At 40.3% G+C, this 22,704-nt stretch overlaps 1 protein-coding gene across 3 annotated transcripts in view; it reads right to left on the reverse strand.

The window, feature by feature from the left end:
- Nucleotides 1-22,704, reverse strand: part of si:ch211-266k8.4 (small G protein signaling modulator 3) — a 108,704-nt gene that overhangs the window by 47,846 nt on the left and 38,154 nt on the right. For 2 of the 3 annotated variants that reach the window (XR_004631596.1, XM_034686025.1), the window contains exons 11-13: nt 14,706-14,810; nt 12,266-12,450; nt 7,930-8,057 (exon numbers count right to left, since the gene is read on the reverse strand). Coding sequence is in view for 2 of the 3 variants with exons in the window: in XM_034686025.1 (XP_034541916.1) it covers nt 7,930-8,057; nt 12,266-12,450; nt 14,706-14,810 (418 nt within the window). In the remaining variant the exon portion in view is untranslated. Of the gene's footprint in view, nt 1-7,929; nt 8,058-10,032; nt 10,669-12,265; nt 12,451-14,705; nt 14,811-22,704 lie in introns of all 3 variants that reach the window. The other variant, XM_034686023.1, reaches the window with a different exon arrangement.

Consider the following 22,704-nt stretch of genomic DNA (forward strand, 5'->3'; position numbering starts at 1 on the left):
TTCAGAAATATCCCAGAAGAAAACAGACTCAGTGAGATGTGTGATCTGAATGAAGTGGACGCAGAGTCCTATTTCCTTTTGTACAATACAAAGTATGATGACCTCAGAGAGATATTGTTTTAAGAAATTGCCTGTAAAAAGCCTGAAATATTGTGGTAGAAAGATGTGCAAAAACTAAATAGGTTGTTTAATTCTGACGTGTTAAAACTTGATCATTTTGAACAAAAGCCTGGTAAAAAAGAAGACAAGACAGTCTTTTTAAGTCGTGTGCTTTTTTATTTGTATTATTTTCTTTTATTCTGTTATAATTTTTTTCCTCAGTTTTCTTACAAGGAATGATCGTGCTGTACGCTCTGACTCTGGACTGTACTAATTTATGGTGTCTTGTAAGCCCATGCGGGCTGGACATATGACCGATGCATGACACAATAACAGAATAAAAACTAAACTAAAGTAAACTGAAGACATCAAGACTATCAAATAATCTGGTTTTGTCATAATCTGGATTACAACAGTAGTCAAATAGGACTATCCATTGTGTACTAACCCTACCTCTGAACAACACAACTGATGGTCTCAAACACATTAAGAAGGCAAGTCATTCTACAAATGAACTCTTGACAAGGCTCATGTTCATTAGAAACCATTCCAGGAGACCACTTCATGAAGCAGACTGAGAGAATACCAAGAGTGTGCAAAGCTGTCATGAAGGAAAAAGGGGGCTACTTTACAGAATCTAAAATATAAAACAGATTCTGCTTTGTTTAACACTTTTTGGTTCATTCAATAATTCCATATATGTTCTTTCATAGTTTAGATGTCTTCAGTATTAATCTACAGTGTTTACAATCATTACAATAAATACAAACCCTTGAATGAGAAGGTGTTTCCAAACTTTTGACTGGTAGTGTATTTAAAAGTAAAGTTCCTGAAAGTATCAGGGCCCGAGTGTCCTGGAATAATAGACGAAATGTCAAAAAGAGCTATTCCTAACTAACATTTCAGATCGGTCTTAAAAAGCAGCGTTCGTTCTCCACCACTTATTTCTGATTTGTCACCCACTTACAATAATCCTGGTGCTGACCCCTGAGGACCTCTTGTGATCCACAGTGAGGTGATAACAACCCAAACCTCCAGCACAAAGACTGAGTTTAGGAGGAATTACAAGTATGCTTGAAACACAAGCACTTACACATGCATGCAAACACATGAAGGACAGAGCAGGCCCACACACACATTACTAACACATGAGTGACAGCCTTTTGTTTCAGGCAGTGTGCCGAGCAGAGGTAGAGACACAACAATGACAGAGTTAGAAGACTGGTGGGAAATCTTAAGTGCTGCTGAAGTGCCAGCTGGTTCTGTTACAAAGAAAACAAATGTGGTTTCCTAGAAAATTCAATTAGAACAAAAGATTCACTGAAAGAGACCCATAACAGACTGTCATACACACAGTACAGTGTGTATCTCTGATTTAATACACATGGAAACATAAGAACGTGCAGTAGCAGAACATTCCCTGAAGATACGCAACATGTCCATAAACTGGAAATCATTTCAGTGTGTGCAAATCTAACACTACAGATAAAGATCTGACACAGGGACAGATGTCTGCAGACTGAGGGAGGAGGCTCTACTGGAACAAAAATAATTAAAGGATGAAATTATTGTTGGCATGAAAGCTCACATTTAATGTTTTTGTCTGTTACTTAGTCAGCGCATAGTAAATCATGAAGAGGAAGAAAGGAGTGACTAAGGACTCTATTTTAAACAAGCATATGCAGCAACACTGCTGCACGGTAGTTCTCAGGGACATGGGCTGCTTGGATGTCTCTAAGTGCACCTGCTATTTTGGTTTTGTGTGTGCACAGCATTTAGAAGAGGGATGAAAGCAATGTAGATGAGCACAGGTTATTAAAGAAATACACAGCCAGAAAACAAAGCCCCATACAAGTTCTACAGTCATGGCCAAAAGTTTTGAGAATGACACAACTATAAATTTTCACAAAGTCTGCTGTTTCAGTTTTTATAATGGCAATTTGCATATACTCCAGAATGTTATGAGGAGTGATCAGCTCAACTGCAATTAATTGCAAAGTCCCTCTTTGCCTTGAAAATGAACTTTATCACCAAAAACACATTTCCACTGCATTTCAGCCCTGCCACAAAAGGACCAGCTAACATCATTTCAATGACACACAGGTGTCACACACATTAACACAGGTGTGGGTGTTGATGAGGACAAGGCTGGCGATCAATCTGTCATGATTGAGTGACTGGACACTTTAAAAGGAAGATGGTGCATGACACCATTGTTCCTCATCTGTTAGCCATGGTTACCTGCAAGGAAACACGTGCAGCCATCATTGCATTGCACAAAAAGGGCCTAACAGGGAAGTTTATAGCAGCGAGTAAGATTGCACCTCAGTCAACCGTCTATCCAATTATCAAGAACTTCAAGGAGAGAGGTTCAATTGTTGCCAAACAGGCTCCAGGGCGCCCAAGAAAGTCCAGCAAGTGCCAGGACCGTCTCCTGAAGGCGTTACAGCTGCGGGATCGGGCCACCACCAGTGCAGAGCTTGCTCAGGAATGGCAGCAGGCAGGTGTGAGTGCATCTGCACGCACAGTGAGGCGAAGACTTTTGGAGGAAGGCCTGGTGTCAAGGAGGGCAGCAAAGAAGCCACTTCTCTCCAGTAAAAACATCAGGGACAGACTGATATTCTGCAGAAGGTACAGGGACTGGACTGCTGAGGACTGGGGTAAAGTCATTTTCTCTGATGAATCCCCTTTCCGATTGTTTGGGGCATCTGGAGGAAGGCTTGTTCAGAGAAGACGAGGTGAGCGCTACCATCAGTCCTGTCTCTTGCCAACAGTGAAGCATCCTGAGACCATTCATGTGTGGGGTTGCTTTTCGGTCAAGGGAGTGGGCTCTCTCACAATCTTACCTAAAAACACAGCCATGAATAAAGAATGGTACCAGAACGTCCTCCGAGAGCAACTTCTCCCAACCATCCAAGGGCAGTTTGGTGATGAAGAATGCCTTTTCCAGCATGATGGAGCACCTTGCCATAAAGCAAAAGTCATAACAAAATGGCTCGGGGAACAAAACATTAAGATTTTGGGCCCTTGGCCAGGAAACTCCACAGATCTTAATCTCATTGAGAACTTGTGGTCCATCCTCAAGAGGCGGGTGGACAATCAAAAACCCACAAATTCTGACAAACTCCAAGCATTGATTATGAAAGAATGGACTGCCATCAGTCAGGATTTGGTCCAGAAGTTGATTGACAGCATGCCAGGGAGAATTGCAGAGGTCTTGAAAAAGAAGGGTCAACACTGCAAATATTGACTTATTGCATGAATTCTGTGTAATTCTCAATAAAAGCTTTTGCTACTTATGAAATGCTTCTAATTGTATTTCATTATACCATAGAAACATCTGACAAAAACACCTAAAAACCCTGAAGCAGCAGACTTTGTGAAAATGTAATATTTGTGTCATTCTCAAAACTTTTGGCCATGACTGTACACTTAACAATCACAATAAGGAGTGAAGGTTCAGTGTGTAAAGAAAGGAGAAAGTCCGATTCTAGATTGAAAGGCCACCCTTACTCAATCCTCAAGTCAGTGAAGCAAGGGTGGCCAGCAATGAAGAAGAGGGAGAAGCTCCTGTGAGGCATGAAAGTATGATCCAACATTTGTTAAGACTATTAAAACTTTTTCTTCTTCTTTGTTTTCCAACCGGTACATTTTCAGTGGCCACCAACTAAATACAAAAATACATCTGGCCCAGTTTGTCCGTTTTACTTGTGACGGACTGCCCCGAGTAGAGGTATGAATTAATGTAATAATCCGCCTTGACATGATGAGTGACACAACATAAAAGAAGGAAAGGAAGGGACTAGTTCTCATGAAAGAAAATGAGTGGGCCAGCTCACCTACATCTACAGTCTGCTGGACTTCAAGTTTATCTTTGGTTTGGTAACATTTCTAAAAGCTACGTACTGGTTCTCAAAAGCTTGTGGGTCTCTCTGTGGTTGAGTCTTGTTGTTGTTATACTGGTCAGCATCCTCATCACTTCAATCCTGTGAGATCATTTAAAGTGGACCAAACACCTTCTTGGGGCGCAACTCAGGAAAAGGATGCGTTTTGAAGTGTCCGACAAACCAGTGACACGATTGAACCCAATCCCTATCCCCCACATGAGAACCAGTCAATTTAAACAGGAAAGAAAGGAAAGAAGAGGAGGCTTAAGGTACCCATCACTCCTGACATACTGAAAAAGAAGGTGCAGCAAGATGGAGGGGGTCCTGCTCTGATGGAGATATAAAAGTGTTATTCTAAGTTCAGAAAAACAAAACAATATTTATACTCTGGGGAGTATAGACTCATCCCCTCCTTTTCATTCTGTACATCCTACCCCTTGGTCACATCATTCGCCATCATGGACTCCAATTTCACTGTTACGCCGACGACACCCAACTCTACCTTTCCACCAAAACAATCAGCGCTGCCACTGTTTCCACCCTCACCACCTGCCTATCTGCAATAAAATCATGGATGACCACCAATTTTCTAAAACTCAATAGTAACAAATCTGAAATCATCATCATCGGCCCCAAATCCCTCCTCCCCTCCGCCCAGGACTTCAAGCTCTCCATAGACGGTCACTCAGTCACCCCCTCCCCTCAGATCAAGAACCTTGGCGTCATCTTCGATCAGACTCTCTCCTTCCAACCCCACATCCGTCACATCACCAAAACTGCCTTCTTTCACCTCCGCAACATCGCCCGCCTCCGTCCCACTCTCTCCAAATCCGCTGCTGAAACCCTAATTCATGCTTTTATATCCTCACGACTCGACTACTGCAATAGCCTCCTGTATGGTCTTCCCACCTCCCATCTACAAAAACTACAATACGTACAGAACTCTGCTGCCCGGCTACTCACCCACTCCCGCTCCAGAGACCACATCACCCCTGTCCTTCAACAGCTCCACTGGCTCCCCGTAAAACAGCGCATCCATTTCAAGATCCTGCTCACCACGTACAAATCCCTCAATAACCTGGCCCCCCCATACCTCACTGACCTTCTCCAGTACTACCACCCCTCCCGCCGCCTCCGATCCTCTGACTCCAACTTCCTCACTCCCATCACTAAATCCAAGCACCGTACCTTGGGGGACCGGGCCTTTGCCATAGCCGCCCCCACCCTCTGGAACTCTCTCCCCCCACACATCCGTGCTTCTGACTCACTTCTTTCATTTAAGAAACAGTTAAAAACTTACCTTTTCAAACAGGCATTCCCCTCACATTAATTATTCCACCTCTTCCCTTGTCGTCTGCTTGTCTTGTATGTGTTTATTTGTATTTATTTATTTATTTGTAAAGCGTCTTTGAGTTATTTAAAAGCGCTATATAAAACTTAGGTATTATTATTAAACATACTTAAGAATATCACAGTCCATCTCTGTACTACACACTGCACACTGCACCTTTAAAATAAAGGATGAGTTTTTTTCTAATTTTATTTCTCAGTTTGTTTTTGGGATTATATCTATTATTATCATTTATTCATTTATATGTATTTATTAGTTTTTATTTTTTTAAATATATATATATTTTTTTGTTTTAATTGTTATTCTTATTGTCTTTTTTTAACCTTTCCCACTTATCTATCTTTTAAATATTAACCTATTTATCTTATTGTAGTTTCACCATTATTTATTTTCCTTTTCATTTATTTATCTTTTATTTTAAATTATTATTGGTTGCTTTTTCGTTCATTCACTTAATGTGTTTCTTATACAAAAACATCACTTCCTTTTACATTGATCTTTTGTATGTAATGAGTAAAAACTAAAACCAACAGATCTTTAAAAAATAATAATAAATAAATAAAATTAATGATGAGAATGACTTAATTAAAGCTGTTTGTATGATGAACAATCTTCTTCATGCCACATTATTCAATAATAAACTGCAGTCATGTTGTAAATGTCTCCATCATATCTTCAGCAGCTCTGATCCCAGACAACAATAATCATTTGATGTCTATGTCAACTTCAGAGCCGCCAAAGGTGTGTCTGTTTATTTTGATATTACCGCCTCGTCTTGGGTGAGACAGGGTGGATCTTTGTGTGTAATGGCACTGTGGTCTTAACAAATGACAATTCAAGAGCTATAAATTATAAGCTTATCTGTGTTTCTGCCCTCAAATGAGTTATAACAAAGATTTTCACACAGTATAACGCACATCGTCTGTTGGTGAATGTCTCAGTACTCCCCTGTGTCTTCACCCTGATTCTAAGCATTGACATGAAGAGTTTTGTTTGCTATTGTTGAAAAAGTCATCAGGTTATTGGTTTATCAAAATCACTTTGAAACTTGAACATGGACACTACGCTACACTACACAGACAGATAAAGACAATTTCAGAGTAAGGACAACACAAAAGTGTCGTACATGGTGTTATAGCAGGAAGGAATGTCTTTTTGCTCATCAGCCGAAGTGCTGGATGTTCCTGCAGAGCTCTGGAGATTTAGGACACATAGAGGCAGAGGAGGCATAGAGCTACGAGGAGGAGAGCTGGGATAAGAAGATGGAGTTTTATAGAGGAGATAGAAGCTGTGTCTCTCCTCTCTCATCATGGGCAACGGGAGATCTCTGGATAATAAGATGGACGAGCTAACAGGACTAGTCAGGAGTCAGACGGAGTTTCAGGAATGTAGCATGGTGTGCTTGATGGGAACGTGGCTGCATCAGGATATTCCCGACCACAACGTCTCCATTGACGGCTTCCAGACTGTCCGGGCAGACCGGGATAGCAGCGAGAGTGCTGTGGGCCTCCGACCATATTATCTGCACAGGGAGATCTCACATGCCATACTGGTAGCTGTTTACATCCCCCCTCTGCCAACCAGACTACGGCGTCCAACGTTCTCAACGCTGCCATAGCCAGACTCCAGACAGACCACCAGAGTGCCCTCTTCCTGATCTCCAGACAGACCACCAGAGTGCCTTCTTCCTGATCTCCAGACAGACCACCAGAGTGCCCTCTTCCTGATCTCCAGACAGACCACCAGAGTGCCCTCTTCCTGATCTCCAGACAGACCACCAGAGTGCCCTCTTCCTGATCTCCAGACAGACCACCAGAGTGCCCTCTTCTTGATCTCCAGACAGACCACCAGAGTGCCCTCTTCCTGATCTCCAGACAGACCACCAGACTGCCTTCTTACTGATCTCCAGACAGACCACCAGACTGCCCTCTTCCTGATCTCCAGACAGACCACCAGAGTGCCCTCTTCCTGATCTCCAGACAGACCACCAGAGTGCCCTCTTCCTGATCTCCAGACAGACCACCAGAGTGCCCTCTTCCTGATCTCCAGACAGACCACCAGAATGCCCTCCATGGACTTCAACCATGTATTTATTTTCTACATAGCTTATTATTGTATTTGTATTACTTATTGTGTACAGAGCAACTGTAATGACTGAATCCCCCCCCTGGGATAAATAAAGTATTTCTGATCCTGATCCTGATTCTGATGAGGTAACTTTGGGGTGAAAAGAGATGAAGGTTGTACTGAATGTACACTTGCACAATGAGGTAATCTGAGATATCTGCAGAGTTATTGTGTGATAAGATGGGCTGTAGAGAGACTTGCTGTGGGGCAGTGGCAGTATAATGTGCAAGTTGCCATGTTATTGTACACTACCTCTGTATGCAATGCTCAAAGATTGGGGGGGAAACCAGATGACTTGCAGGGACATGTTAGAATTTGCACTCAAGAGGTTCACAGATGGCCGGTCCTGTGTGCAGAGTGTATCCTTTAAACAAAGATATATGTGAAAAACCAACAGCTCAGGAGAGAGTTGATATACATGAGTTTAGGCATGTTCTGTGTGCCTTGTTTCCCTTTTGTCCTCACCTGTCATCTTTCCCATGAGCAGCTTTATCAGTCACAGTTTCAGGAGCCTCCGCAGGATCACCGCCGCTGCCTCCTGCTACTGCCTGCTGTGCTCTGCCTCTCTGCTGGCTGCGCCTCCTGGACCTGGTCTGAAGAGAAGACATTCAATTTAATTTTGATTTAACAATTATTAAGGTTGCCAAAGTTTGATTACAGTCACATAATCATTCAGTGGTTTCCTGAACCAGTTCAATTTGACATCTTCTGAGTCTAAAAGTGATTCAGAAGCCTGCTTACAGCGTCGATCTCTGGTTTTATAGCAGGCACTGAGCAGAAGAACAAGTCAGAGTAAAACAGTCAGGAGAGAAAATGTTAATCTTTAATCTTTTAGAATAGATTTTAAGATGGTTTTATTGATTTTTAAATCTCTTAATGGTCTTGCTCCTTATTTATATGATTTATCAAATGAGCCAGTGAGAGCCCTCAGGTCTTCAGGTAGTGGACTTTTAATGGTACCAAAAGTAAGAACAAAGACTCACAATGAGGCAGCTTTTTATCATCACGGCCCTCAGGTCTGTGGAACACCCTACCTGAAGATCTGAGGGCTGCACAGAGCATCACGCTTTTTTCATCCATATATATATTGGTCTCAGAGGTCCCCAAAACATGTCTTTAAAGTTTATGCTCAAAAAAACACTTTGAAATCAGATTTTGGTCTGCCTGAAGAACCCTCTTCTTCAGTCCTCTTCAGAACACTCTGTTTTCTCTCTGACCACGCCCCCTCAGGAAGTGGATGTGCCTCGGCTCTCCAGCAAGTTGATCTAATGTTTACATGTTGGCTGAATATACACGGCTGCTCAGAGATCACGTTACTTCAACCCTCTGAATCTGATCCAGAATCTGATCCTGACGGAGAGGCGCCTCCAGCAGGACCTTTCTGAACCATTGGTCACAGATTTAGTGTTTCTTGTTGTTTTATTTATCAGTATGTCGACGTGTGTCTTGGTACACAGCTACGAACATGTAGCTATGTGGCTATGCTAACTAACGCTAGCACTTATCCATGACAAATAAAAATCATCCACTAGATCTTCAAATCTGCAGACGTGGGGAGAAAAACCGACCTCTGCCAGAAAGGCAGCAGGACCTTTCTGAAGGATTGGTCACAGATTTAGTGTTTCTTGTTGTTTTATTTGTCAGTATGTAGATGTGTGTCTTGGTACACAGCTACAGCTACGACATGTAGCTATTTGGCTATGCTAACTAGCGCTAGCACTTATCCATGATAAATAAAAATCATCCACTATATCTTCAAATCTGCAGACGTGGGGAGTAAAACCGACCTCTGTGTTTATTAAGACAGCCTACAACTAGCATGCCTCCCTCCTAAGCTCCTTGTTAGCACACATGTGTGCAGGTAATGAAAAACAGAGGAGGGGTTGAGTTGTATTTTATACAGTCTATGGGCTGTTTAATGTTTAATGTTGTTTAATGTGATTTTCACAATTTTTATCTGCCAGAGCAAGGACAAAATTTTGATTTTAGAGGTGGGAGGGACACAAATACTTTTAATAAAACTCACTGTTTTCTCATAGTTCTTCTAGTTTTCTATTTCTACTTTTAAGTTTACTGTTCCCTTTTTTGGTTTGACTGGTTGTAAAGGACGTAGCAAAACATTATCACCCAGCTCTGTGTTTCACCTTGTTAGTCAACTTAACTCCAACTCAGTACCACTAATTTTACACTTCTTTTTGGAATATATGGTAAATAGACCAAAAAAAAACACAGTTTAATTAATTACAATAATGACAGAAAATATTGCTAAATAAACTAGTTTATGTCACTCCCTCCCCTCTGTGAGTTCCTGACCCTGCTAATGAACTCCCTGCTTAGTTGCTACTATTTCTTACCAATAAAATAAGACATTTACACATTTACACAGACTTTTTAGTACACCGGCCTCAATTTAAAACTGTACCTGGCCAGTTTGCTTCTTTCATCTGACAAAATATATAGATGCATGGTGTTTGAACTTTGAAAGCTCTGATACAGATTATCATCACCCTAACATTTGTCACAATGCTTAATCTCATGACTAACATTTCTTTATTCTTTCAACCTCACCTGTGAGCCTCCAGCCTCTCCTCTTACATCTCCTCCAGCTTCTCCTCTACCTCCTCCAGCTTCTCCTCCTACATCTCCTCCAGCTTCTCCTCCTCTACCTCCTCCAGCTTCTCCTCCTCTACATCCTCCTACATCTCCTCCAGCTTCTCCTCCTCTACCTCCTCCAGCCTCTTCTCCTACATCTCCTCCAGCTTCTCCTCCTCTACCTCCTCCAGCTTCTCCTCCTCTACATCCTCCTACATCTCCTCCAGCTTCTCCTCCTCTACCTCCTCCAGCCTCTCCTCCTACATCTCCTCCAGCCTCTCCTCCTACATCTCCTCCAGCTTCTCCTCCTCTACCTCCTCCAGCTTCTTCTCCTACATCTCCTCCAGCTTCTCCTCCACCTCCTCCAGCCTCTCCTCCTACATCTCCTCCAGCCTCTCCTCCTCTACCTCCAGCTTCTCCTCCTCTACATCCTCCTACATCTCCTCTAGCTTCTCCTCCTCTACCTCCTCCTCTACATCCTCCTACATCTCCTCTAGCTTCTCCTCCTCTACCTCCTCCAGCCTCTTCTCCTCCATCTCCTCCAGCCTCTCCCGCTCTCCCTCCTCCAGCCTCTCCTCCTGTATCTCCTTCTGCATCTCTACTATCCGTCACCTGACAAAAATATATTGACTCATGACATGAACAGTGGGACTATTTGGGGTGCAACAATCATCAATTTTGATGATACGGTTAAAGAGGAAAAAACTTAGTTTCACAATTTGCAAAAACATGAGTTTGGATGTATAAAATCACATTTGTAATCTGAGGTTTTATTGTATTTTTAATAATAATAATAATAATACATTTTATTTATCAGCACTTTCAATAAAACTCAACAAGAGTATTGAGAGCTTTGTAATTGATGAGGATCTTGAAGTGGATATGCTGCTTTATTGGGAGCTTGTGAAGGTGTTGGAGGATGGGTGTAACACATTTCTTTGAGTAACTGACTTTTAAAGAAGTCTCTTATGTCCACTTTTCTTTTTTTTGGACATCCTGGCTGCGCCTAATTACCACACACACACACACACACACACACACACACACACACACACACACACACACACACACACACACACACACACTCATGCACGCACATGGACAACGATTCAAATGTTAATGAAACCTCTGATATTACAATCCTTCTAGCTGACGTGACCCAGGCAGAACAAACGCCCAATTTAGAGTGGAAGATTAATAAGGACTCCTCCTCGGCAACTAGCAGACTGGTGTGCAAGCAAGATGGAGTGACAGCAAGGATGGCCAATCACACAAGAAACGGCAGAGCCAATCGAGGAGCTTGTGGTCGGTCTAGACTAAGGGAAACAGGCTTCAGCATGTCTATGGGCTTCAGCTTGAGTGGCTGTTTTCCACTTGGTCCTAGTGTTTGACATGTCTCTGTTTACTATAGCGTAACATTGATTTTGGAAGGTAAAAACTGCAGGGGACCAAAATGGCCTTTTGGTCACTTTTTTTTTGATTTTTTAAATATATTACCTAGTTCAAATGTTTGTCACTTTTTATTTTATCTTATTTATTTATTTATTTATTTATTTATTATCTAGTTCAAATTTTAGTCACTTTTATTTATTTTATTTTATCTATTTATTTTAAGTATAGCATCCTATTTTCTTTTAATGGTTTAATATTTTAGTGTTTTATTATGTTAAAAATTTATTTTATTTTGGTGAGTTTAATTTCCTGTGTTGAGTTTTAACATCCTCTTTTATTTCCAGTGTTTCCTCATTAAGATATCATGAGAGTGTGTCCTCAGTTTGTTCAAAAACTTCTGTTTTATTTTTAATATTTTTTATTTTATTTTTATTGTTATTATTATTATTGCTGCATATATTGTGTTCTTAACCTTAGGATTGTGGGGAGGGTTTGGAGTTTGGGCTGGGGTTGGGATTAGGATTTTTTAAAACGTATTCTATTTGAAGTTGTTTTTATTTACATCACTTTGTGTTACAATGTCATTGTATGAAAACCGCTTTATAAATGAAGTCTGATTGACTGATTGACTGATTGACTGGTTGACTGGTTGGTTGGTTGGTTGGTTGGTTGGTTGGTTGGTTGGTTGATTGATTGATTGATTGATTGATTGATTGATTGATTGATTGATTGATTGATTGATTGATTGATTGATTGATTGATTGAAGTTAAATGTATAAGTTCTCATGCTCTTAGCTCCATAGCTACAAAGCTTTACCTGAACTCTCGATAGCGAAGCTGAAGTCCGAGATCTGAACACTCTTGCAGGGCTGCGTTGTTTGGGCTTGGCTTGTGTTTGAGAACTCTTTTCTTTGACCCCCTGCCTACTCATGGGGTTCAACAGATACCGCTGGGCCAGATGCATGACACGGGACAGAACCCTTTTAACTCCAGCACCCGAGTCTGCAACAGAAAACATTGAGTCAACATTTAAAACCTCTTTATTTTGTTCTGATGTCACATGCTCTGTATGTTGCAAAGTGTCACATGAGATGGAGTGAAATACATAAAACTCCTTCTGTGAACAGTGCATGAGAAACAAAAGGAGTCATTCCCTTACAGGAACAACCAACTGAGCTGTTTTTCTGTGTTTGTGTATTTTAGTGTGTAAATGTGTCCTTGTTACACAAGACAGAATGTTATCAGTGGCCCACCATATTTACTCAGGGGGAACAATCTGGCAGCCTGGCCAAGCTGTGGACACAAACTCCCACTTACAGCAGCGTACTGTCCTCGCTACATGCCAGTGGACTCTGCATTTTAATCACAGACAACAACCCGTTCATATCTCACAGTCACAGAGCAAGGAGAGCAGGAGATTAGAGCTGGATTAGACTATCTTTACTGTGCAGTGTGTGTTGAAAAGAAAAACAGATGGCTTTATTAGAGGAATACAGGTACAGCACAAAACGTTTAACATTATGAAAGTTTTTATTCTTTTCATTTGAACAAATGATCTGATTCCAAAAGATAAATGTTCACAATGATTTAAAGGTATCACCTGGAGTCAAAACCAAGCAAAACTGGATTGACACACAAACCACCACTACATGGTAGCAGGCATGAGATCAGTCTTTACACCTTGTCTTGGTGTGTTGTTTGGTCCCAGATCCCTTTGGAATCATCTACCAGTCAGGGTCCGGGAGGCAGACACCCTCTCCACTTTTAAGAGTAGGCTTCAAACTTTCCTTTTTGATAAAGTTTATAGTTAGAGCTGGATCAGACTTGGACCAGCTCTTAGTTATGCTGTTATAGGCCTAGACTGCCGGGGGGACTGGCGCACTGACACACTGGGATCCTAGCTCACCCCCTTCCCCCCAACCCCTTCATCCCTTACTTTAACTCTCCCTGTCCCATTAAAGTTACTAACCATAGACCTTTCTGGAGTCCCTGAGCTCCCTTGTCTCGTAGGTTCCTCTGAGCTGCCGTAGACGTCCTCCTGCTGTGGACGTTCCAGACTCCAGCTGATACGGACGTGCTGGACTCCAGCGGCAACAGCTTCTACTACTCATCTCATCACTATCACCGCTCCCTCTCTCTCTTATTCTCCTCTATCCCTCTTTCCAGACCCAACTCGGTCGAGGCAGATGTCTGTCTAACATGAGTCTGGTTCTGCTCGAGGTTTCTGCCTGTTAAAGGAAGTTTGTCCTCTCCGCTGTAACTAGCTAAATACTGTGAGGTGCAATGCTCATGGTGGATTAAGGTGGGGTCAGACTGAGTCTTATCCTGTCTTGGTGTTGGGTCTCTGTTCATAATTTGACATAGAGTGGTCTAGACCTGCTCTGTTTGTAGAAGAGTCTTGAGATAACGTTTGTTGTGATTTGGCGCTATACAAATAAAGATTGATTGATTGATTGAGAAAAGGAGTAAAAATAAGGTCTAAGAAATGTAATTCTATGTAAACAAGCTGTAACTGTCAGTCACCAAAATTAAGACAACTGTAGTCCGAACGGATAAGAAAGAAGGACTGCATGCAGCTGATGCACTTTATATATCACGTATAAACTGTTGTATGGATGGATCACATTATGTACTTAATTACCCTCTAAACAGAAATTAGGGAGGCATTAAGAGGAATATTTGGATTTATCCATAATGTTAACTTTTTAGCCAAGCGGCAACCTCCGGTCTCAAAATATGAAGCCCTATAGGAAGTGTTATAAACTGCAGTTCATGGAGAATCCACTTGAGGCTGGCTGCAGAAACACCAGAAACCACATACACACCCATTCAAAGAGACGACCTGTACAGTAGAAATAAACATGTTTACAGCCTGGTTCAAGAAAAGGCTTGGCTCTACGTATCGGCACACACTGTACGCAACGGTTCAGAAGTTATTAAGATTACAAGTTTTTGCCCAAGTAAGGACATGACTGACTTGACTGACAGGCAGGAACACATAGCTGTTGGCTAGGAGGCTCAAACCCCGCCTCTTTACCTCACACTAAGTTTGGTTGAGTTCAGAATTTCCAATATGGCTGCAAAACAGCGCTCAGGAACAGATGGGTGACGCCAAGGAGACTACGTCCATATTTGTAGTCTATGTTTTTTTTTGCACATGGGCTAACATTAGCTTTTTTAGCAAAACAAAAAGGAGTAAACTCCCCCTCCTTTGTCTGATTGCCATAGTAATCAATGAACAGGAATCATCCACTCACCTTCTTCAGTCTTCTTTTCTCCTTCTGGAAGTGCTGGTACATTTTCTTTGCCTTTCCCTCCATTCTCTTGTAATGGGAGTGTTATATTTTCAGTCTCACACTTTTCTAAACAAAAAAAAAGAGACCAATGAAAAATTAGCATTATGGGAGTTGTTTGTGTCAGGTCTTTACAATATGATCATAAGCAATGTATTTAACAAGTGGTTTTATAGAAATACCAATAACCCAACCATATGATAATGAAATGTGAAAGGAGTCATGAGTGCGGACACTTTCTCTGAGTGGAAGCACACAAATGTAGATTCATCCTTTTACCCTTTACATTTTATCATCCTCTTATCCTCCTCTATCCCTCTTTCCAGACCGACTCGGTCGAGGCAGATGGCTGTCTTACATGAGTCTGGTTCTGTTCGAGGTTTCTGCCTGTTAAAGGAAGTTTGTCCTCTCTGCTGTAACTAGCTAAATACTGTGAGGTGCAATGCTCATGGTGGATTAAGGTGGGGTCAGACTGAGTCTTATCCTGTCTTGGTGTTGGGTCTCTGTTCATAATTTGACATAGAGTGGTCTAGACCTGCTCTGTTTGTAAAAGAGTCTTGAGATAACGTTTGTTGTGATTTGGCGCGATACAAATAAAGATTGATTGATTCTTGATTTCAGCAGCTAGCTGATTTTTGAGGCTTGATCTGCCACCAAAGAGACCAACCATTAACAAAGGTAGGTAATCTGTATTCACTTGGTCAAAGGAGCTGTAAATGATCTTAAAGCTTCACAAGATTTGTTTCAGTCTGGTTTACATTTGACAGGTTGTCCTGCAGTTTGTCCAATTAAAACTGGGATTATTTTATAGCTGAGTGCTGAACATGTGTCATCTACTTTGCTCTAGACCTGCTCTTTTTGTATATAGCAGAGGCCCTCAATAGACGGCCCGCGGGCCACATCCGTCCCGCCGGCCGCCTATTTGTAGCCCCCGAACTGTTATTCCTTCACTGTGTTTTGGTCGGGTCACCTTGTGTTTACTGGGACTTGTCTCCATGTCAACGATACGCAGACAGGCTGTTACTGGGTCACTTAGAGCACTTAGAGTGCTACTTTTTTTCTCTAGGCTGCATAAACATTACACTGAAGTGACAGTGTGGACAAAGGAGACACCAGACAGAGTGATGAAGCAGCAGAGGAACTTATAGCAAGTTGAAAATGCGTGAATATGTTGGTACCATTTCCCTGTAATACATGCAATGAAAGTATCTAAACCTATTTACCTGTTTACTGAGATACACTGACAGAAAGAAGAGTATATGAAAGATATGATTACTGTGGAGCTGTGGGAGGAGGTTACACTACCGTAGTCTAAAACTGCAGCTAATCACACTAACGCTGAAAGCCAGGTTGTGAAACTCTGGCGCCAATATGTGGAACAAGATACTGAACGTTAACAGCAAACCTGACCGGATTTAAAGGCATCTTGGGTCGTGGTGCAAATCAATAGTAAAAAGTCACACAGCTTGTGGATTTCACTTTCGTTTTTGGAGCAGTTCACCTATTGGCACTTTGCCAGCTGTAGGACCTTAGAATGCACGAAAACGTGTGTTCACAGTTTACAGCTCAAAGAAAAGTGGACGGTGAAAATGAGCGATTGAAAGAAGAATGGAGTGAAACTTTTGAATTCACTCACCCTCCAACCACCACAAGACCCATGTGCTTAATATGCCAGGAGACTATAGCTGTGATGAAGACTTCCAATTTGAAACAGCATTATGAGACGAAGCATAGGAATTTTGAAGAGACATTTCCTCAAAATTTAGAGGTAATAACTACAAAAATAATGCACTGAAATCATCATATCAAGTTGCAAGCAGGACTCTTGACACATCTATGACACAAAAACACACAACAACATTTACAGTTGTGCTCATAAGTATGTATACCCTGGCAGAATGTAGGATTTCTTGGGTAGTTTCTGTTTCTCATTATGATATAAAAAGAGTAAACACAGTTGTTTGATAATAATTTGCTTTACCCAACCACTAGCCATGAGTGAAAAAAAAGTTTTTCTCTTATCATTCATATTCACTGAAAACTGGCCAAAAAAAATCACAAATTCTGCCAGGGTATGTAAACTTATGAGCACAACTGGAGTTCATATTTTTGTTGTTATTTTGAGAGAAAAGGACATTTTGTTTTGAATATTACAGTATTATTGCATATGGTCTGACCGACCTCAGTAAATGGACCTTTGGTTCATTGAAAAAATTATTTGTGGCCCTTTAAGATTTGTATTTGAGTACCCCTGGTATATAGAGATCAATCACTCTTTATTTGTATAGCCCCAAATCACAACAAACGTTATCTCAAGACTCTTTTACAAACAGAGCAGGTCTAGACCACTCTATGTCAAATTATGAACATAGACCCAACACCAAGACAGGATAAGACTCAGTCTGACCCCACCTTAATCAACCATGAGCATTGCACCTCACAGTATTTAGCTAGTTACAGCGGAGAGGACAAACTTCCTTTAACAGGCAGAAACCTTGAACAGAACCAGACTCATGTTAGACAGCCATCTGCCTCCACCGAGATAACGTTTGTTGTGAATTAGCACTATATAAGTATATAAATAAAGATTGATTGATACATTTTTGAATTAAAGTTGCTAATATTGTTAGGTAAGTATGTGTGTTACTGACCCACTTACCCACAGTGAGGCTGAGGACTTAGTGTGTGTCTGAGTTTTTCAGTTCTCATGCGAGAGGGCAGGGGTGATGTTGACATCTAATTAGTTACCATGTGTATCAGCGTTTTCGGACAGATTTCAAGGACAAGACTTGAGCCAAACAGGAAGAACCGATGATAAAGTGCAGTGTGTCTCCTGGCCTAATGGGAGGTTTCTGTACAGTCCTGAGTAGAGTTATCTTTGAAGTTAAAACAACTCCATTTCCCAGACTCCCCACCCCCCAACCAAGCTTGACTCACTCTGACTCATGTTTCCCACCCATCCCTTCTTTTTCTCAAATCTATCTCAATCACTGTCAGACACCCCTTCCACACACAACCAACTTCAAAACACTGCCAGGTCACAGCATGTCTCCCATTGGCCACCTGAAGTGACTAACTGGATAAAAACACACACCTTTAGTTTTTACTGGCTACATATCTATATCTATATTTTTAAAACAGTAAAACAGTCTTTAACACATTTAGTTTAAAGAGTCAAAACTGTCTAATAGCTGTACTCCAAAACCCTTCCAGTGAGCTCACCTGCAGTTTCAGTGACTCATGGCTGTAATGAGAAGGTCTGAAAGGCTTTGAGTGTGATTTATGCTAAAACTTCCCCAATGCTGGTTCCATAAATATGTCAGTCTTAGATCCTGACCACTGTAACGTAATGCCCTTTAGATGCTGCTTCAAAAACACCAGTAGTTTGTTGTTTCACAGGACTTTTAAATCACTATTACATGCTGAAAGTCCTAAATTAAACAGTTTGAGAGCATATACTGTCACTGAAATTTATTAGAGCAACACATCACAGCTGGCAGCTAACAGACAATCAAATGAGTCTATCAAAGAATAGCCTCAGCCTCCTCCTTCATCCTATAACTCCAAGCGTATCATATTTGATACATGAGTTTTTGAGACCTCTACATCATCAGTGTGATATATTCTTTCAGTAAAAAACCTGATGTATACAATCAGATACATGCAGTGCACGGATAATCCACCAGGTGTGAGTAATTCATGCACCAGAAGGACGTCACTTGAGACATCCAACATGTCAGCTGTGGATCAGAGACCCACTCCAGGTTTTTCAGGGATATTTTTAACAAGTTTGAAAAAGTTTGGATGAACAAAACTTTCAAATTGTTCCTGAAACTTCAAGAGGGATAATTACTGGATTGATGCAATGTTAAACTAATTAATATTTCATTACTTCATTTATAGTCAAACCATGTTGAAAATATGTGTATCAAAATTATTACAGCAGATATATAAGGTCATTTATTTACTGTCAATCATCATTTTATTACATTTCATACATTATTCCATAAAGCAACATACAGTCTTTTTATTATTTAAGATCATGTTTAAATGACATAATGAGGTATATTTAGAGTAGACATTGAGATATTTATAACATATATTGTATTTTTATATATGTAACCTGCTGTATCATGATGATTGATGACTGGTTGAATGTTGCCATGGCTCCCTAGTTAATAATTATCTTTTGTTCATTGATTTCCACTAAAAACTGAACAATTCAGAGAAGATATATACAATACATTAGGTTGTTTTGTTGTGTAGCAGATACAGAAATGATGTATCATGTTGTCGTGCAATATAGGAAAAAATAATTTCAAGGTTTGAAATTACTTTGGAAACAATTTGAAGGAAACTCAGAGTTTGATAGGCTAAAAAATGTGTTTTATATGTTTTAGTTTGTTTTAAAAAGAAGAAACTTTGAGTAATACATTTGCACCAAAATGCCCGATGAATCAAATATGTTACAAATTAAAACTCATTTATGAAATTGCTTTTTAATTTCTTTCTTTTTTTATTTTTCAGAAGGTCCAATAAACACTCCATTTTCAAATAATGAGAACTTTCTTGCAATAAAGGTATAAATTTATATTAGAACATAGATGCCGAAACTCACATCCAACTCTCATACAGTCATAACAAGACTGTTGATCTGTTGGCTTTATTATCTGCCATGCTAGAGGCTGTTTACCAGGAATAAATGATAAGATTATAATGAATCTTGAAATGAAAATTATCCTGTAATTTGTATTCATTATTTACACTCTACCAGGTCTTGTTGATTTTATCAGACTCATTTTTATATTGTTGTTTTTTGAAGACTCTGCCCTGTAAGGGGGCCTTGAGTGCTCTGAGAAGCGCCTTTAAATAAATTGTTTTATTATTATCATTAATTACATTCTGCAGAGGTTGCATCCTAATGACTCTGGTAAAAGTTATTATTTTTAGACTTTAATTTAGGTTTAATATTTTCGTGTCTTATTATCTTAGAAATGTATTTGTTTCCTCCAGTGTTTCCTCATTAAGATATCATGAGATGTTCCTTATTTCGGGAAAAAAAATAAATAATAATTCCTTACTTATTTTTGTGCATTGCCTTTACACTGCTTGGCAGTACCTGCACCCAAATTGACTTGAAGCACTTTGTTACTCTTACTGATCTTGTTTCCTCTTGTCTAGATCTTTGCTTGTGTTGTTCTTGTTCTCGTATGTACGTCGCTTTGGATAAAAGCGTCTGCTAAATGACATTTTAACATTGTAACATGAGATTGTTTCCTCAGTTCATTCAGCAACTTCTTATTTATTCACTCATTAATTTTTTTTTATTCTATTTTATTTTATTTTATTTTATTTTATTTTGTTTATTTATTTATTTGATTTAAGTATAGCATCTTATTTTCTTTTAATGGTTTAATATTTTAGTGTTTTATTATCTTAGAAATGTATTTTATTTTGGTGAGTTTAATTTCCTGTGTTGAGTTTTAACATCTTATGTTTCCTCCAGTGTTTCCTCATTAAGAGATCATGAGAACGTTTCCTCAGTTTGTTCAGATACTTCTTTTTTATTTTTCATTTATTATTATTATTATTATTATTATTATTATTATTATTATTATTATTATTATTGTTGCATATATTGTGTTCTTAACTTTAGGATTGTGGGGTGGGTTTGGAGTCGGGGCGGGGGTTGGGATTAGGATGGGGGGTCTTTTTATTTTTATATCCATCTTTCTTTTCTTTAATTTATTCTATTTGAAGTTGTTTTTATGTACAGCACTTTGTGTTACAATGTCATTGTATGAAAAGCGCTTTATAAATAAAGTCTGATTGATTGACTGATTGACTGATTGATTGATTGACTGATTGATTGATTGATTGATTGATTGATTGATTGATTGATTGATTGATTGATTGATTGATTGATTGATTGATTGATTGGTTGTGCAGAAAGGCTATTAACTGTGACTTAAGTAATCCATCTTTGTTGTATTTTCAATGAAATTGTAAAAAATACTTGTGACACCTCCTCATATTTGTCTTCAAGGTAACAGTCCGTATGTGTGCAGTATGATGATTATAGCTCATCAAAACACAATGTTATCAACTGCAAACAGGTCCCTGTTTTTAAAACATAGGTTGATCTGACGCTCCAGTTGAACAGAGTGCATGCAGTGTAGTTTAGTGTTGAGAGGGTCAGTGTCAAGTTTGTTTCCGACTGTCAGGCTGTAATTATATGTAGAACTGTTGGCCTCAAGGTCTTTAACAAGGCACACCCAGGATTCATCCTCATGTTCAAACATTCACAAGCATACAATCCTGTGAAAACAGATTACACAACACAAACACAGCGATGTGGGGAGTGAGAGCTATAAAATGAAAACATACGGTGTAAACAGCTCTCACACACACACACACACACACACACACACACACACACACACACACACACACACACCACACACACACACACACACACACACACACACACACACACACACACACACACACACACACACACACACATACACATACACACATACACACATACACACACACTCTCACAGAGAGTTCAGAGTGTCAGCTGGTTGGATCAGCTCTGGGGTTTCTCTATGACTCAGGGATATAATGAGAAGGTAGGAATGACAGTGTGTTTTGCTGCTCTCCCTCTCTGTCTCTCTCTTCCTCTCTCTCAGTCAGTTTCAGATGACAGAGTACTCTGCTGATTCCTCAGTGTTCAGGAATTAATGCTGATGACACGCAGTACTTTGAAGGTTGTGTTTAGGTGTGTTTGAAGCATCTGCCATCCTCTGGGAGTTGGCAGGGCAGCAGACCAATAGCTGGGATTGAAGAAGCCCTAATGGAAGGCTAGTCTCAGCAGATACTGGGGCCTGGGAGTTTATTGACAGTGTCTTTAAAATGAATATCATTAATGAAAGTGGAAAAGTAGACACAAACTGTGATACTCGCATTTGCCCCACATGTGTTTTAACTATAATGTGACACCTTTAGTGAAGCTAGATTTTTTGCCATTACAAGAAGTACACCTGGTGCAGAAGGACCGGGCTGGCTGCTAAAACACTGTTTGAACACTGCAACCAAGAAGCTGCAGCACTTACTCAAACAGGGATGAAAAATTGCACCCCCAAACACCTGCAGTCTGTAGAGGCTCATGGGAGATACTAAAGGCGTTTTTCCACCGCAGGAACTTCAACACTGAACTACGTGTGTTTCGACCGGAGGACCCAGGGTCTAAATTTAGTTCAGGGGTAGATAACCTCCCCCTTAAAAAGACCCTGCTAGGGGGGGTAGTACTTTTCAAAGGTCCCGGGACTTCCGGGGGGCAGGGCCTGCAATGCTGAACATGTCTGATTGGTAGATTAACCTCAGTGTTTTTATCCCGCCCTCCGTCCACAATAACATCACACACATCTGTGATTCTCTTGATTTCTCTTTCTTTCATTAGTTTTGATTTGTTCTATCTGTTTTGTATGTGTGTGTACTTTTCAAAAGAAGAAGCTGTGATTCTCTTGATTTAGCAGCTTGTAACAGTAGTCTTCTCTCAGCCCACCGTGAATGCGTCTCTCCCGGTGTTCCGGTTTTAAAAGTGACCCTGTAAACTGGAGACCTTCAAACGCTGAACGTGTCAGTGTTTGTGGAGTTTACACAGCTGTTGAAACACAGAGGGAGTTCCTGGGAATGCAAACTAGTTTAGTTTTTATTAAGATTTCTAAATATCCTCATCAGATATTTAATGATCGTCTAAAGACGTTTATGAGGGATGCATCCGGCTGAAAGTCTCCAGTTAACAGGGTCGCTGTTTAAACCAAAACACCGGCCGATCTCTACCACGGCTTTTTGAGTTCAAAAGGATTTTAAAGGCGTGTTGAAACGTCTTTGCTACTCGCGCTTATCTCCTCTCACATGTTGATTCAGTGAATCCATCTGTGATGAAATATAGCAC

The sequence above is a fragment of the Notolabrus celidotus genome, chromosome 6 (genome assembly GCF_009762535.1).
Source record: "Notolabrus celidotus isolate fNotCel1 chromosome 6, fNotCel1.pri, whole genome shotgun sequence".
NCBI classification, from domain to species: Eukaryota; Metazoa; Chordata; class Actinopteri; order Labriformes; family Labridae; genus Notolabrus; species Notolabrus celidotus.